Source organism: Kockovaella imperatae (assembly GCF_002102565.1).
Source record: "Kockovaella imperatae strain NRRL Y-17943 chromosome Unknown BD324scaffold_2, whole genome shotgun sequence".
NCBI lineage: Eukaryota > Fungi > Basidiomycota > Tremellomycetes > Tremellales > Cuniculitremaceae > Kockovaella > Kockovaella imperatae.
This window is the reverse complement of record NW_019028942.1, coordinates 1,812,111-1,825,909: the sequence shown is the minus strand read 5'-3', so window position 1 is coordinate 1,825,909 and position 13,799 is coordinate 1,812,111. Positions and strand designations below refer to the sequence as shown.

The 13,799-nt window shown below is 53.1% G+C and overlaps 7 protein-coding genes across 7 annotated transcripts; 3 read left to right on the top strand and 4 right to left on the bottom strand.

The window, feature by feature from the left end:
• Window positions 1-4: 4 nt before the first annotated feature.
• On the bottom strand, window positions 5-1,240 carry BD324DRAFT_272802 (hypothetical protein). The gene has a single exon (XM_022012344.1). The coding sequence runs from the start codon at window positions 875-877 to the stop codon at window positions 215-217; it is 663 nt and encodes a 220-aa protein (XP_021874082.1). The 5' UTR covers window positions 878-1,240; the 3' UTR covers window positions 5-214.
• On the bottom strand, window positions 1,208-2,241 carry BD324DRAFT_272763 (hypothetical protein). The gene is made up of 2 exons (XM_022012343.1): window positions 1,689-2,241; window positions 1,208-1,651 (listed from the first exon to the last, which is right to left on the bottom strand). The coding sequence occupies exons 1-2, from the start codon at window positions 2,148-2,150 to the stop codon at window positions 1,538-1,540; spliced, it is 576 nt and encodes a 191-aa protein (XP_021874081.1). The 5' UTR covers window positions 2,151-2,241; the 3' UTR covers window positions 1,208-1,537.
• A 39-nt stretch (window positions 2,242-2,280) lies between these two features.
• BD324DRAFT_617207 (hypothetical protein) lies at window positions 2,281-4,217 on the top strand. The gene is made up of 3 exons (XM_022014899.1): window positions 2,281-2,688; window positions 2,742-3,163; window positions 3,273-4,217. The coding sequence occupies exons 1-3, from the start codon at window positions 2,370-2,372 to the stop codon at window positions 4,059-4,061; spliced, it is 1,530 nt and encodes a 509-aa protein (XP_021874080.1). The 5' UTR covers window positions 2,281-2,369; the 3' UTR covers window positions 4,062-4,217.
• A 548-nt stretch (window positions 4,218-4,765) lies between these two features.
• Window positions 4,766-6,092, bottom strand: BD324DRAFT_617203 (hypothetical protein). The gene is made up of 4 exons (XM_022014898.1): window positions 5,964-6,092; window positions 5,649-5,919; window positions 5,466-5,604; window positions 4,766-5,420 (listed from the first exon to the last, which is right to left on the bottom strand). The coding sequence occupies exons 2-4, from the start codon at window positions 5,908-5,910 to the stop codon at window positions 4,865-4,867; spliced, it is 957 nt and encodes a 318-aa protein (XP_021874079.1). The 5' UTR covers window positions 5,911-5,919; window positions 5,964-6,092; the 3' UTR covers window positions 4,766-4,864.
• A 259-nt stretch (window positions 6,093-6,351) lies between these two features.
• On the top strand, window positions 6,352-8,465 carry BD324DRAFT_617200 (putative oxidoreductase). The gene is made up of 12 exons (XM_022014897.1): window positions 6,352-6,505; window positions 6,602-6,736; window positions 6,813-6,949; window positions 7,013-7,074; window positions 7,119-7,222; window positions 7,270-7,330; window positions 7,379-7,407; window positions 7,458-7,674; window positions 7,722-7,840; window positions 7,886-7,979; window positions 8,033-8,161; window positions 8,215-8,465. Exons 1-12 carry the CDS (start codon window positions 6,434-6,436, stop codon window positions 8,409-8,411), a joined length of 1,356 nt encoding a protein of 451 aa, XP_021874078.1. The 5' UTR covers window positions 6,352-6,433; the 3' UTR covers window positions 8,412-8,465.
• A 576-nt stretch (window positions 8,466-9,041) lies between these two features.
• Window positions 9,042-10,027, top strand: BD324DRAFT_617198 (hypothetical protein; the record flags this gene model as incomplete). Its single annotated transcript, XM_022014896.1, has 1 exon — window positions 9,042-10,027. A coding segment is annotated over exon 1 (500 nt), but the record flags the coding sequence as incomplete, so codon positions are not given.
• Window positions 10,028-10,225: 198 nt separating this feature from the next.
• On the bottom strand, window positions 10,226-13,235 carry BD324DRAFT_648877 (hypothetical protein; the record flags this gene model as incomplete). Its single annotated transcript, XM_022017900.1, has 3 exons — window positions 10,226-12,224; window positions 12,287-12,362; window positions 12,413-13,235. 3 exons carry the CDS (start codon window positions 13,233-13,235, stop codon window positions 10,226-10,228), a joined length of 2,898 nt encoding a protein of 965 aa, XP_021874076.1.
• Window positions 13,236-13,799: the final 564 nt, after the last annotated feature.

Here is a 13,799-nt window from a genome sequence, read left to right as displayed (position 1 = left end):
CAGGCGCAGACGGCAGCAATAGCCATTCGTTACATGCAGGCAGATGGCTGGGACAAGCTCATGCCGAACTATGTCCAGCGGTATTTATTATGGGATATACAAGGAGACCAAGACGAAACGACACGAAGCAAGAGGGTATAAACAGTGCAGCTCCTCCGCGCTTCCAGCTACCACTACTCTGTCTAATGAGACGCATACCTCCCGCCAAGCGACGCTAGCCCTGACTCAATATCACGTTCTGATCCATGACCCGAGGCTGGCTGTATCCCTGACCATCCATCATGTATCCTCCTCCAGAGTAGTACGCTTCACCGCTGTCGAAAGGCAAAACATTGGGTATCCAAGCTTGATGTACAGGAACCGGTGGAAGGGGCTGAGCGTACTGGTGATATTGGATGTTCTGCTGAGGCATAATGTTGGGGTAAATCGTCATCTCAGGGTATGGCGATGGTATCATCTCAAATGGTGGTTGATTCTGATGCTTCTCAGGTGTAGACGAGCCAGACCAGATGGACCTAGGCATGGACTGCTCGAATGACGAGTCGATATCGACATCAGCGAGACCATGGACCGGCTGAGTCATGTCCTCGACTTCGGGAGTCGAATTGGAAGTGATGTGGGATTGAGATAGCCATCCTTCAAGCATGGCGCAGAGCTCAGGTCCAGTCATATTGTCAATCGCCTCCTTGGTAGCTTCATCCGGTACAGGAGAAGTGGTAGAGGGGGAGGTGAACGTAGGGCTGGACAAGAGAGTCGGGTCGTCAAGCGCTTGCTGCAACATGTCGCCAAGCTCCGCAGGGTCGAATGCCGGGAACTGCATCCCTTCAAGGCCCTGCAGCAAGGCTTGATCCAGGGGGACGTCCAGGTCAAATGGCATAAGGGTCTGCTCCAGACCAGCTAGTGGGTGATAGGCAGTAGCCGGGTCGAAGACCGATGAACCCTCGAACGAGATGGTCGGTGGCTCGGAAGATTGCTCAAGAGCAGAATTGAATCCTCCAGATGGAGCAATGGAATCAATGGTGGAAAGGGACGAAATACTCGGTGAGGGAGAGGGTGAAGGCTCTTTGAACCGTTTTGGCAAACTTCGAATTGGTCGACCGGAAGAACCAGCAGGAGCAGCAGCACGACCACGTTTGGGAAGAGATGAGATGATTCGATCGGAGGGAGGGATGGGTGTTTCTGGCTCCGCGGTAGAGATCGAAGTGTTCCGCTTGCTCTGTCGCTTTCGATTCCTTCGGTTTTGGAACTGTGGGCAAACGGTGTCAGCTCAGGTGCCACATTCGAGTGCCACATTCGGAATCAAATGGTGGACAATAAGCAGCTGTGGAATGTGGAATGTGAAACTTCGAAAAGTGGAGGTTGACCACGCGAAATGCGAAAGAGAATAGTTATGGACGAGGTGGTGAAGGCATAGATACAGAGCGATGGAGGTGGACGAGGATTTGCTGCGAACAGAAGTGGAATATATACCGAAAGACTCACCCACGTGCGGACCTGAGCAGAGTAAGTAAGGTCAACGAGATTCAGGCAATGCGAGCTATTGACTCACCTGTTGATGGGAGATGCCCGCAGCTTTGGCAACCAGAGAACACTCTCGCTGTGAGAGAACAGCTGAACGAGAGAAAGCAGCCTCAAGCACCTCCAATGCGTCCTGAAAGTCAGTCTCTGCCGGTCCATAGGACCCCCACCTTCTTGAATCCCCCTGTCTTCCTACCCGAAGGCTGCTTGTTGAAAGAGGCGATCGCAGTCGCAACGGTTGTTCTGATTGAATCCACATTGCTAGCGTACACCCGCTCAATAATGCAGACCATTGATTTCTCAAGCTCCTCATCCATTTTAGAATGACCTTGCTGCCGTGAGATATCAGAAGACAGCATCCTGCTCATGCTCTCCCCGAAGATTCGAAGTTGACAGCTTCTCATTTCTTCCAGTCTTCTCGTGACCTCCGAGAAGATCGCATTCTTGAGATAGGCTGGCAGGGTCTCCAAAAGTACGGGAGGCAGTAGTCTGCTCATCTCTGGTACATGTAGGGCTGGAATCTTCCCGGTCACCCGGAGTGGGGAGGGTTGGAGCTGCTGCAGTACCGGAGAGCAGATAGCGCGAAGCGAATCGGCTAGGGCGGGCAATTCATCGAGGACATAGTGGCTCATGCTGATTGTAAAGTGAGGAAGAGATAGCTGCTGAGGATTCTGCTTGATTGGTCTTGTTCTCCCGGAAGAGTATCAATCGTGAAGATTGCCTTAGAGACAAAAGAAGATTTTCAATATTCGGGTTTCAGCTCCGTTCTATTGTAATAGCATTTCCTTGCTTCTGATTCGTGCCGCTTTCGATTGTCAGATCATCCTCACTCTGCATCCCATACTGGCAAGATGACTAAAGGGCTGGCTGATCACGATGCGGTCATTGAAATCGACTTTGGAGCCTCTCTAGACAGATTACATCAGAACACCATGACGCGATTGACGGACGATCCGCATGATGTCTCCAAACTTGCCCAAGAATGGGAGTTGTTAAGAGCTAGGATCTCGTTGATTGAGGGGGAGGGCCGACTGGCCCCTAATATCGTTCAAAAGGCATACTTGTATGCGGCCAACGTCGCCGCCGCGGTCAAAGCGGTGATCGGCTTGGAGAGCAGGACGGAGGAGACTTGCAGGAACTTAGTCCGCAACATAAGCGGTGTTATGGATAGTGAGCAATGGCAACGGTCTCCGGTGGCTTTGATAAGCTTACTCAAAGACTAGGGGCTAAAACAAGCGATCCTGAACGTGACAACGTCATTCCTCCGAGTGATCTCTCCCTTAGCAGTCCGCAAATACTTGTTGGAGCGCCTCTTCCAGGGACTACCAACGATCACCTCCGCTTTTGGTTTCTCGACAACCTCGCTTCCCCCTATCCCACACCAAACGAGAAAGACAACTTAGCGAATCTCCTCGGCGTCGATAGAAAGAAAGTCGACTCTGATTTGACCAATTGGCGCCGTCGAGCTGGATGGACGGACATAAAAGACACATACTGTGACAAATCTCGAGTCCTCATGAAAGAGCTCATGGAGCGTGTGGAGAGCGGCGAGGAGACGGATCAGGACATCCTGGACGCTGTGGAGAACATGAAAGCATACCTGGAGCGAAGGGAGGAGGAAAAGGTTGGAGATTGGGTCCATGAGGTGAGTTGATCAGGTCGTGAAGGGTCGTCGCCACCCGCCTTCTGGGGCGGGCGTCTTGCACATGGGACCATCTTGAGGAGTTGAGATGGAGTACTGATGATCCGACTAGCTCGCCAGCCTCGCTCAACCCAGGAAGAGAGTCAAGCAGGCCGACGGCACCAGTCGAGCGGTCTCGTCCAATTGCAGCACTCTGGACCTGGACCTCGACGAAGTCGATCACCATTCCCTTTCCCAACGGCCATCCATCAGCTCTCTCAGAGCAGTCGCCGATACTGTTGGGCGCCGCACCCGGTCCAAGGCAACTCGAAAGGGTAGAGCGACGGACAGTTCGATCTCCTCGTCGAGCTCCTGGTCGTTGTCCTCTGAGGCTGCTCGTGGGTTCACCTTTGCCCCTTCCGAACGGACCACGTCTGGAGTCAGCGATATCTCCATTGAGCTCCAACAGACTCATGGCACCAGCACTGATAAGAATGGCCCTAACAAGAGGGCTCTTCCATCCGATATGAATACCGAACAGACTGCTCACCCCGCCATCCGCATGAAGACCGACATGCCTATCACCCCATACAACCAGCCGGGCTGGTGTACCCCTCCATCGTCATCTCCTAGACTGTTCATGAACGCCTCTCCGACAGAATACAACCAGACTCCCATGTACACCCAGGCCGGCGGCTACTTTGTCCAGCAAAATCAACAGACGCCAATCTATCCTCAACCCGACGGGTTTCTCCCTCCTCCTACCTATCAATCGACTAACGAGGGTAGCAGCACTAGCATCTGGTCCACGTCAAATGCCCTGCCTATGTTGCCTCATATGATGACAAACACCGTGAACGGCTTCATGATGCCGACTACCTTTGCCTTTCAGCCACAATTCGGATGGCAGCCGGCCACATAGAAATACGTCCAGTGTAGACACCGCTTACAGTCCTTGAAGCGTATTAAGAATTGTCGTTATACCCTTGTACATCGTATCTTGTCCTAGATACCTCTTGATTCGTACACTTGATGTACGCTTGTACTCGCAATACCCTCATGAATGGATGGTTCACAACCTGGCTTGCAACGCGATGTGGCGGTATCTCACTCCACAGCACTGACTCAAGGTCCTTTCTGTGATCGCTGCTTTTAGATCCCTTAAATACCTTCGGCTCTCGATCATGAACAAGATCATCGGCCATATTCCAGATATGAGCCAAAGGAATCCCTTCCTATGCATGCGCTCACATGGGAGCTGATCGACAAGAGTCAAGAAAGCGACGGGTCACATCTCGCATTGACTGAGGACACCCCTGCAGGTAAGAGACACGACAGAGACTGCTTGCGCAATCTACAGACACGGCGGCTTTGGACCTCCCATGGGGGTTTCGGTACTGATTCCCCTAACGTTCTCGTGGCTCTCCTTCAGGGGCGGTATCAGGGTACCAACGGAGAAGAGACGTGTGTCAAAGCTACAAAGTTCGGTGCCCACTGAGAGCCTTCGGTCATCTTCCCAGTCCAGGCCAGACCTTAGAGCTTGGGCTGACCGGCCTTGATGGACTTTGGATGAGGGTTACAGGCGATATACACAGCCTCGATAGGAGGTGTCTGGAGCGCCAGACGTTCCAGGATGATATGCATGCAATCAGATTGGTGGTCTCGAGGAATGAGGACATCTACGGGTGCAGACTCTTCGGCTGCAGCGGTTCCCTTCCAAGCCGCTCATGCATCGTGTTCATGGTCAAATTCTGAGGCATAGAAACACTGTTTGCCGTCCACGTCAGTGGAACACTGAGTGAGCATGACAGGCGTCATGCCTTCTGGCTTCCTCCACTTGGTCATGTGGGTGGAGGGACCAGTCAGCCTGATATCCCTCGGAGGAGGGCAGGTGTCACACGTTGACTCAAGTGCCACGACCTTGCCCTGCTGTCCTTCAGGTGCCTCTGCACCGGTACTGAAGGCCCAAATGGTGTTTGCAGTCTTTCCGCAACCAGTACTTGGACATTGACTCTCCTTTCCGATGACTAGCGCGACCCCAGTGACCTCGATCCAAGGAAGGGCATAGCTTCCAGGAGCAGTTGTCTGCATGTTGGCCTTCCATTCGGGTATAGCCTTCAAAGTACTGTTGTCGTACGATACACCTCTGGAGCCGTCTTGCGTAGGTTGGTTGCGCAAGGTATCAGATACGACAGATATGGGAATTCGAAGTACCAGGCCAGGACCTCCAGGTAAAGACGGTTCGGTCCCGACAGAGGGATCGAGTGCACGATCCTTGGCGCTGAACACGTCACCTCTGGAGTCAGGGGTCCGGAGGCCAACTCACTATTGTTTCACCAAGTCGTCAGTGAACAAAGAGAAATCACTGGTCATCGCAGCTTGGGTAGACGCGGCGCTTTGGTTCGAACCTGACATGCTTGCAAGCTGTTTGTTGTGGTCAAAAGTCAGTAGTGATGGTTTGTGGGGTAAGTTTAGTCAGGAAGAAACAATACACTCACGCATCGCTTATATAGCTTACATGGCTTGAAGTCGATCCTTTCTGTCGAGGGCTCCCCTTTGATGCTGTGCTCTACTCTTGGCCAATTCAAGGTCAGAGAGAAGGTGAAAGTGTACCAAGGGGCTTTCTGCACAAAAGGAGTCCACCGCCCGGCGCCGGCGCGTTTCTTGCCTTCGTCTGCCAGGTTCTGAATGCGACCGAGCGACCGGTGACAGGTATGACTGGATTTGGGATCATAGCAGGAGAGTAGTTGGGGCAGGTGAGCGTTCTCCATTGGACGGGCCTGCTATAGATCAGATCCTGGCGTTACTCTCGATTCGACCCAACTACTGTGCTCCTGTTTTTTCCTTGTACAACTGACCCCACAGTCCATCTTGAACGTCAGGGATCATTTATCTACAGATCTTCATCAGTCTCGTAGCTGCTAGGCCGACAGACTCGCACCATGGGCATTTGGATTTAGCCCAGTAATAATGCATGTTTCCATACTGATCTCCGTCTGTTCATGACTAGCCCAGATACTTATAGACAGCTCCTATCCAGCCATGCTCGACATCCAGAACGCTGGCCATGGTCTGCCAAGGCCAGTGATCCATGACGCTGTAAGATCTCCCAATCGGCGACATTCCAGAACCGGGCCGGCGGGCCGACAATGACCCAACATCCGAACGACTTCAACCGGCGCCGGCGGAACAATCCACCATTTTGACCGAACGGTTTCCAACAGGTGTACGAGGTATCATCTGGACCTTTGCATCATCAGACTCTTACCAGCTTTTAACCAGTAGATTCCCATCATGTCTGGCAAGGTCGGCACGACCCAAGTCGGAGGGCGCGTAGGCGTCGTTGGAACCGGTCATCGAGCTAGAGTGAGTTTGGATCCGTCCACCTGCACCTCCACGCACCTCCACCATAGTGTGGAGGTGCCGCGAAGGTCGATGAAAGGCATGCGTTGATGGGCTCAGATGTATACTCGAGCGGTGGCTGATAGACCTGACTCGACCATCGTCGCGCTATGTGATCTCAACTCTGAGCGAATCAAGGTCCATCAAGGGTTGTTGAAGGAATTGGGACAGCCAGAGGCGAAGACGTATCATGCGGTGAGTGGCGCATCATCATGATATACATCGTCCTAATTGGGCTGGACCAGTGGAGATGAACGCTGACGAAGCTCAGGATGACTTTCAAAAGATGATCGACGAGTGCAAGCTCGACGTGCTTGTCGTCACCACCGTCGATGCGACTCACGACCTGTACATCGTGCCTGCTTTGAAGGCTGGTATCAGAGTCTTGACAGAGAAGCCGATGACAACGTGAGCGTCTCTTCACAACACCTGTATTGGACGTATACGAAGCGGAGTGCTGACGTACCGCAGGAGCGTCGAGAAATGCCAGCGAATCCTCAAGACCGTTGATGAGACTAATGGATCTTTGCAGGGTACGTCGGCACCTCAAAGCTTGCTATGTGCTAACACGATACAGTCCTTTTCAACTATCGATACAACCCTGTTCATTGGAAAGTTGAGGAAGTCATCGCTTCTGGCAAGATTGGAAATGTCAAGTCCGTCCACTTTGAGTGGCTCCTGGTGAGAAAAGCGTTGAAGCTGAAAAGCAACTCGCTTACCTACGATAGGACACAGTCCACGGTGCAGACTACTTCAGACGATGGCACAGGTACAAGGACAAATCGGGCGGTGGGTCACCTCTAAAAAACAGATCGTCATGTACTGACACAGACATAGGTCTCATGGTCCACAAGTCCTCTCACCATGTGAGTCCTCGCATCATCTTCGAGGCAGGCTTGCTAATGATCGTCCTCAGTTCGATCTTGTCAACTTTTGGATCAATGCCAAGCCGAAGACTGTCTTTGGTATGGGGTCCTTAGCCTTCTACGGGTCCGAGAATGGCAAGAAATCAGGCTGGGCGAAGGACTACTACCGAGCGAGAGATAGCAAAGAAGCGGAGAATGATCCATTTGCGATTCATCTAGAGGACCAGGCGGATCTCAAGACCCTGTACGCGGATGCAGAGCACGTCGGCGAGTCTTTGCATATAAAACAGGATGAAATGCTGATGACAACTCAGACAATTACCATAGAGACATGAACGTCTTCGCGGATGATATCACGATCGAAGATGATATGGCTGTGCTCGTCAAGTACAATACTGGCGCAACCATGACTTATCACTTGACCGCTTATTCTGTTAGTCGGCCATATTCCTGTTGCGCAGACGCTGACAGAGACTAGCCATGGGAAGGATACCGCGTCATGTTCAATGGAGACAAGGGTCGACTGGAGCTCGAGGTTGTTGAGTCGGCTTACCGGGTGCCACAAAGCAAAGGTGAGCGCAATCATAAAGCTATTGCTCTGTACCAATGTCTGACTCCGGTGCAGGAGGCAAGAGCGAGGGTGTGGTGCACGGTGAAAATGCTCTACCGCAGGAAGGGCACAAGAAGATCACCCTTCAAGAACTGTGGAAGCAGCCTGTAGATGTACCGTTTGAAGAGGGTAAAGGCGGACACGGTGAGTCTTCTCGGTATCCGATGAATTGCGCAAACGCTCATGAAATGCTGCAGGTGGAGGAGACGAAGCTATGCTTGACCAAATCTTTGGGCCTCGACCAGGTGCTCAACCTTCCTCTACTGCCGTTGCCCGACTCTCCGCGAACCAGATTGACGGAGCCCTCGCCATGGCCGTCGGACTCGCTGCCAATGAGAGCTTTAGGACCGGTGACAAGGTCGAGATCAAGGATCTGCTCGGGGTGGAGCTCTGATCAGTAGGGAAGTGCTTCAGTCCATGAGGGTCATGCATCGAAATTCCACCTGGGTCTCCTCGTTTCGCTCAGGTCTACCCGGTCGGTGATACAACATGGTCAAGCGGCGAACGGGTCTCCGACGGAAATGAGCTCCACCTGTAAATGAACACGGATCATCGGGCTGTTGACACGGCGACGTGCAGACCTCCTTGACCCGAAGCTTCTCCGCGCATGTTTGCCAGTCCCGAACATTGTCGGCGCAGACGGCGTCTCTAGCGTCATCCTGCCATTACGCAGACCATTGAAGCGGCTATTCACGTGTCGCCGCCACAGCCACTCGATGCCTCGCCTCTCTGCATCACGAAGAGTGGGGGCAAGATACGGAGCTCGAGGGCTAGTCGGGGCTAGTCCCAAACTTATTTCTTTCATTAAACGCCCCATCTGTTCTCCGCCGCTCACTTTGACCACTCTAGCGCGATACAGCGCAATGTTGAGTGAAACTTGTGAGGATCTCCCTCGGATATACGATGCACACCGGGTTCGTACGGGCCGCCGACATGACGGGTCAGAACTCTGTAACGAAAGTTCGGGTGTGACACCTGTACACATGGACGACAGGGCGGATCAGCAGGCCCGCCAAGGTTCGAGCGGCGTAACGATGCCATGCATATAAGCACACATGAGAGTTTGAGCTGCGGGCGTGCTTGACCACCTTCCCTGAAGACGTAACTTGACTGACTGGGCTCACACCGCAAGCATGAACCGCGACGATACCAAAGATCCCGAGACGGTACACGACGAACAAGTCAAGAGACTGGGAGATGATCCTGCGCATTTGAAAACGGAGACTGGGGTCCAAGATACAATTGCAGCTGATTATGTCGATCCCGGGCTGGTCATTTCGCCAGTTTGTTTTGTGAATTGGCGCGGCGCCAGCACCGAGCGGGGCGAAGCGAGCAAGGCTATGCGAACCATCTCACCCATCAACCCCTTCCTCACTCAATCCCTCCATCTTGAATACCGCTGTTACCCAGCCGCTCCGCTCTCCCCGCCGCCCGTACAACTTGCATCGTGGATGCCAATCAGCCGCACGATTCTGCCGCTGGTCCAGCTTCACCCTGCCTCGCTGACGGACGCCTGTAGTCATCACCTGGGCCGCAGGCAACGCTCTCGGACCTCAAATCTTCCAGCGCGCCTGGGCACCGAGTTACTACGACTCGCTATACATCCACTTGGGGCTTTACGTCGTCTTCATAGTTGATGTCCTCATCATGCGGATGATCCTCGTCAGGCGAAATACCAAGAGGGGTCTGAGAACTGGGATCGAGGTGATGCACCTTCAGGCTTTTGCGGATATGACAGATCTTCAAAATGAAGATTTCAGGTATTCATACTAGGTCAGGAAAGGGGAACACGAGTCAAAACGGGGAGGAAAGAGTGAACGGAATCCCGTCACATGATGATGGCGATGAGAGGATGTGTCAGGTTGGTCACCGCCACAATCGTTACCCCACCACCATTAAATCGCCCATCAGAATTGGTTACTAGGTATTGCATATAAATGTCATGACACAAGCTACTAGGATGCACCTAAAGATGAGGAATCGTTGGAGCAGAGTCAAGGGGTATTAGGGTATCTACAGTCGGGTTGTAATCGTTGATATGATCAGAGAATTATGCTACAAGGGGGGACTTCAAAGTGCCACCAAATCTCACCAAAAGAAAAGTCACACGCGTGAAAGAGCCAAAAGGAGCGCTAAATCTGACCTCCTGTTCTTTCTTTCTTTTTGTCTTCTGGCTTTCATCCAAGCTCACGAGCGATGTGATGCGGTTCATTCGACCACAGCATCGAGCTCTTCGACCCTAGCCCTCGATCGCACCTTCTCTACGGGCGTCTCAGCACTGACCAATCCATTTAATCCTGGCGTGCCGAATCCTCCTCCGCCCCCAAGCCAATTCGGGACCAGACCCAAAGTCGCGGCTGTCTCGCCATTTCCCGGTGAGCTGAATAGCCATTGAACGCGAGAAATGGATACTGGAGCTTTGAGAGATCCAGGTCGGACAGGAGATCTGAGCGATCGAGCGGGCGTGATGCACGTCGCAAAGTTGCGATTTAGGCTGGTGAGGGGGCCCCGTGATGGGGGGGATCCGATCGTGTCGAGGTTGAGGTGATCATGATGACCTGATGGTTCGGCGCTCGCTCCTTCGATACCCGCTAGGCAGTTGTTGGACTCTTCAGATCCTTCGCTGGATTCGGCCGTACCCTCCCGAAGAAGGCTATGGGTTGAATTCGACCTCGACAACGTAGACCCTTCCTCCCTCTTCTTCTTGATACTGAGACTCGGCGAAGCGATGGTCGATCGGCGCTTCTTGGATGGAGCGTGCATAGATGGCATAGCGAAAGGGTCGTCGTCGAGGTTATCCGAGGTGAATGACAAGGATCGAGACGTGTGCCCCAGGTCCGGCTTAGAGATGAGGGACATGGCACGAAGAGGTCGAGGGCGATTAGGCATCTCCTTGATCTCCGGCGCATCAAGCAGACGAGGTTGAAGGAGAGTGGAAGTGAAGACAAGTTTGGTATCAGACTCTGATCGGTGGGGGCCCTTTCGAGGTTGCAGGGACTGAAGGATCGCAGGATCCGTTAGGGAGTGTTTCAGAGGCGAAGGTCCTTGAGGCGTGTCGTTGGAGACGTGTCGAAGGATGGAGCTCGGAATATAGTCTGGATCAGTCTTGGCGGGAGTCGACTGAAGGTCGAGAAGTGATTCAGCGGCGACCTCTTCGACTGGCGCCTGGATGTGGCTGATATCCTGCTCGATTTCCATCGATGTGTCAGGACTCTCCATGACAGGATTTTCCACCTCTTCTTCCACCAGACGCCGCTGAGACGGGTGGTACTCCAATCGAGTCGCAGCAAGCTGAGCGTGTTGAGCCTGCTGATGCTGTTGGCCGAATTGACCGAATTGAGCATGCTGATGAGGCGGATATACCTGACCGTGGACGAAATCCAGTTGCGCCAGAGTGGCAGAAGTGAAGCTGTACGGCAGATACGGCAATTGAGGAGGGTAGTAGAGATCAGAGGGCGGACCAGGTGGCGGCCAGAATGGCTCGTTCGGCGGAGCTGGAGCCAACGGAGCTTGGTCCGACATTTCGTCCTCCTCGTCTGACTCTTCTAACTCCGAGTCGATTGCATCGTCTTCATCGGCGTAACCCCATTGACCTATTTGGGACTGATCGGCGAATTTGAATTCGGGATATCCATGGATCATGCTCGATGTCGGGTGCTGAGACTGATGGAAGTCATTCGACACAGACGGATCGATTGCGTCGTAATGCTGAGCAATGGCGGCTTGGAGAGCATCTTCATCGACGTGTGTGGCAGCAGCGTACCAGGGATCATGGAGATCCATGTCAAGCTCAGGTTCGCCTTCTTCACCAGGTCCAAAGAAGGACGCGTAGCCTTGACGATAAGCTGGAGGGTGGAACGATGGTTGAGGATGGGATCGTGCAGATTGACGTGACGATCCGACTTTCCGATTGGACGCTGATTGAATACCCTTGTTTCGATCTTCCTCTCGAGCAGCTTCGATCTCATCTTCATACTTGTCAATCCTTCCTTCTGATTCTCGAAGAGCCATGATACCTTGCACGAGATCCGATGGCATCTGATTCCAGCCGAGATTGCCATCCGGGTAGAGCTTGCACCTGATGGCAGGGGACAGATGACCTCTCATACCTGGAGCGATGAGTCGAAGACCACACGGTGTGAGCAGTCCGTTGGGCCCGAACTGAACCAGAAAGGTCGCAAAGGTGCGTTCGAGACGTGTCTGGTTGCTGGAGTGGCGTGAGCTGACGAGCACAAGGCGTTGGAAGGAATGAAGCGGTCGACAACTTACCGACTCTTAATCGCCCATTGACGCTTCGACACGAGCAATTTGACTTTGGCTTCAGCCGTCTTGGGACGTTCCGGCTCTGCGAATGCTATCAGCTACGCCCACTTGCACGCGATCTGACTCGCTCACTGATCAAATCACCATAGTCCCACCTGCTCCGTCTCTTTTGCAAGGCCAGTGGTACCCCATGTTTGTCTTGGAGATGGCGTCTCGCAACACTTCGAGCGTTCTTCCCGTCATACGTCTTGGAACACAGTCGACACGTGTACATTTCGAATCTGCTTTTGTACTTGTCTCCTGGATTCCCTTCGATCCGAGTGATCGTTCCGGCAGACGCGGCGGCAGTGTACTGGTTGATGGGGATCGCGTTGGAATCGGGTCCCAGTTGAGGTGGGTGGAGAATCAACAGTTCGTTCACTTCGAGCTTGGATCCTGGTGGAGCAGGTAAGAGAGATCCTCGCGTGTTCTTAAGTTGGAGCGGGACGCTAGGAATGTCATACTCGATCGGATGCTTGGATTTCTTGCTTCGGGATGGGGGCTGGGTGATTGAGCTACTGGGCGTGGCGACGTCGGGCGTCGTGGTCGTGTCGGTGGTGGAGGTGGATGCAGGCGGTGGATGAGAGGTTTTAGCCACTGGGAGCGTAGGAAGCGCAGGGACTCGAATGGTGAGCTTTGGCGCGGGCCGTGAGCGCGCCTTGGGACCAGCCTTGCGCTTGCCTCCTCGATTGGCTGATGACTGACCTTTGCGACGGGGCATCTTGTGGATGGGTTGAGGGAGTGCTTCAAGAGGAGTAGGCGTTGAAGTGGTCGAGGCAGGTGCGATGTGGCCAGTCTGCTGCACCTCTGACACCCAGTCAGCCTGCTGATAGGGTGGTATGGGCTGACAAGGCAGAGTTGAACGGTGAGAAGCAGCAGGAGGCTGAATGACAAAATCCAACGGTTGAAATGACATGATATCGCCTATGGTGTCTCCCAAAAGAAAAGAAAATCAAAACCGGAGTATCGCTGGAAAGACAGTCACGTAGGTGGGTGGGTAGGTTGGTGATGGTGGTCGTTGTCCTGGAGTCATGAGTCTGCTGTGAGGCTATCGTGATATGGACGATGCTCCAGTGAAGGATGGTCAAACAACACATCAGACAGACCTTTGTTTGGGTTGATGAACCTGAGCATCAAAGGGATGGTCATTCAACGCGATCAATGCAGTTTGAGTGGCAGCAGTCGCCCATGGGCAGTTGGTCGAGGATGGGACAGTGTATGCATACAAGTCTGGATGGGATGGACAGCTGTGGTGTGCCAGCTGTATGGCCTATGTATGCGTTCCATGACAGAGACATACATACACATACAGTGCTACCATCGATTATCGAAACTTGTTTCAACGTTCCCACTCACTCACTCCCCACTCATGTCATCGAATGATCCACCCGATTTCTCAAGTCAGGTCTATTGGTCCACTCGATTCAAGCACGAATCAGAGTTTGAATGGTTGGTGGAGAGTGACGAGATCATCCCCTTG

Bases quoted from the DNA above. Each gene is read 5' to 3' on its own strand.
- BD324DRAFT_617207 (XM_022014899.1), top strand. From the start codon at position 2,370: ATGACTAAAGGGCTGGCTGATCACGATGCGGTCATTGAAATCGACTTT. The intron at 2,689-2,741 runs GTGAGCAATGGC...CTCAAAGACTAG, and splicing joins CATAAGCGGTGTTATGGATA to GGGCTAAAACAAGCGATCCT. The intron at 3,164-3,272 runs GTGAGTTGATCA...TGATCCGACTAG, and splicing joins TTGGAGATTGGGTCCATGAG to CTCGCCAGCCTCGCTCAACC.
- BD324DRAFT_272763 (XM_022012343.1), bottom strand. From the start codon at position 2,150: ATGAGCCACTATGTCCTCGATGAATTGCCCGCCCTAGCCGATTCGCTT. The intron at 1,652-1,688 runs GTGGGGGTCCTA...ACTGACTTTCAG, and splicing joins AGACAGGGGGATTCAAGAAG to GACGCATTGGAGGTGCTTGA.
- BD324DRAFT_272802 (XM_022012344.1), bottom strand. From the start codon at position 877: ATGCCATTTGACCTGGACGTCCCCCTGGATCAAGCCTTGCTGCAGGGC.
- BD324DRAFT_617200 (XM_022014897.1), top strand. From the start codon at position 6,434: ATGTCTGGCAAGGTCGGCACGACCCAAGTCGGAGGGCGCGTAGGCGTC. The intron at 7,223-7,269 runs GTGAGAAAAGCG...TACCTACGATAG, and splicing joins TCCACTTTGAGTGGCTCCTG to GACACAGTCCACGGTGCAGA. The intron at 8,162-8,214 runs GTGAGTCTTCTC...GAAATGCTGCAG, and splicing joins AGAGGGTAAAGGCGGACACG to GTGGAGGAGACGAAGCTATG.
- BD324DRAFT_617203 (XM_022014898.1), bottom strand. From the start codon at position 5,910: ATGGAGAACGCTCACCTGCCCCAACTACTCTCCTGCTATGATCCCAAA. The intron at 5,605-5,648 runs ATAAGCGATGCG...GACTAAACTTAC, and splicing joins CTTCAAGCCATGTAAGCTAT to CCCACAAACCATCACTACTG. The intron at 5,421-5,465 runs GTGAGTTGGCCT...TGACGTGTTCAG, and splicing joins GACGACTTGGTGAAACAATA to CGCCAAGGATCGTGCACTCG.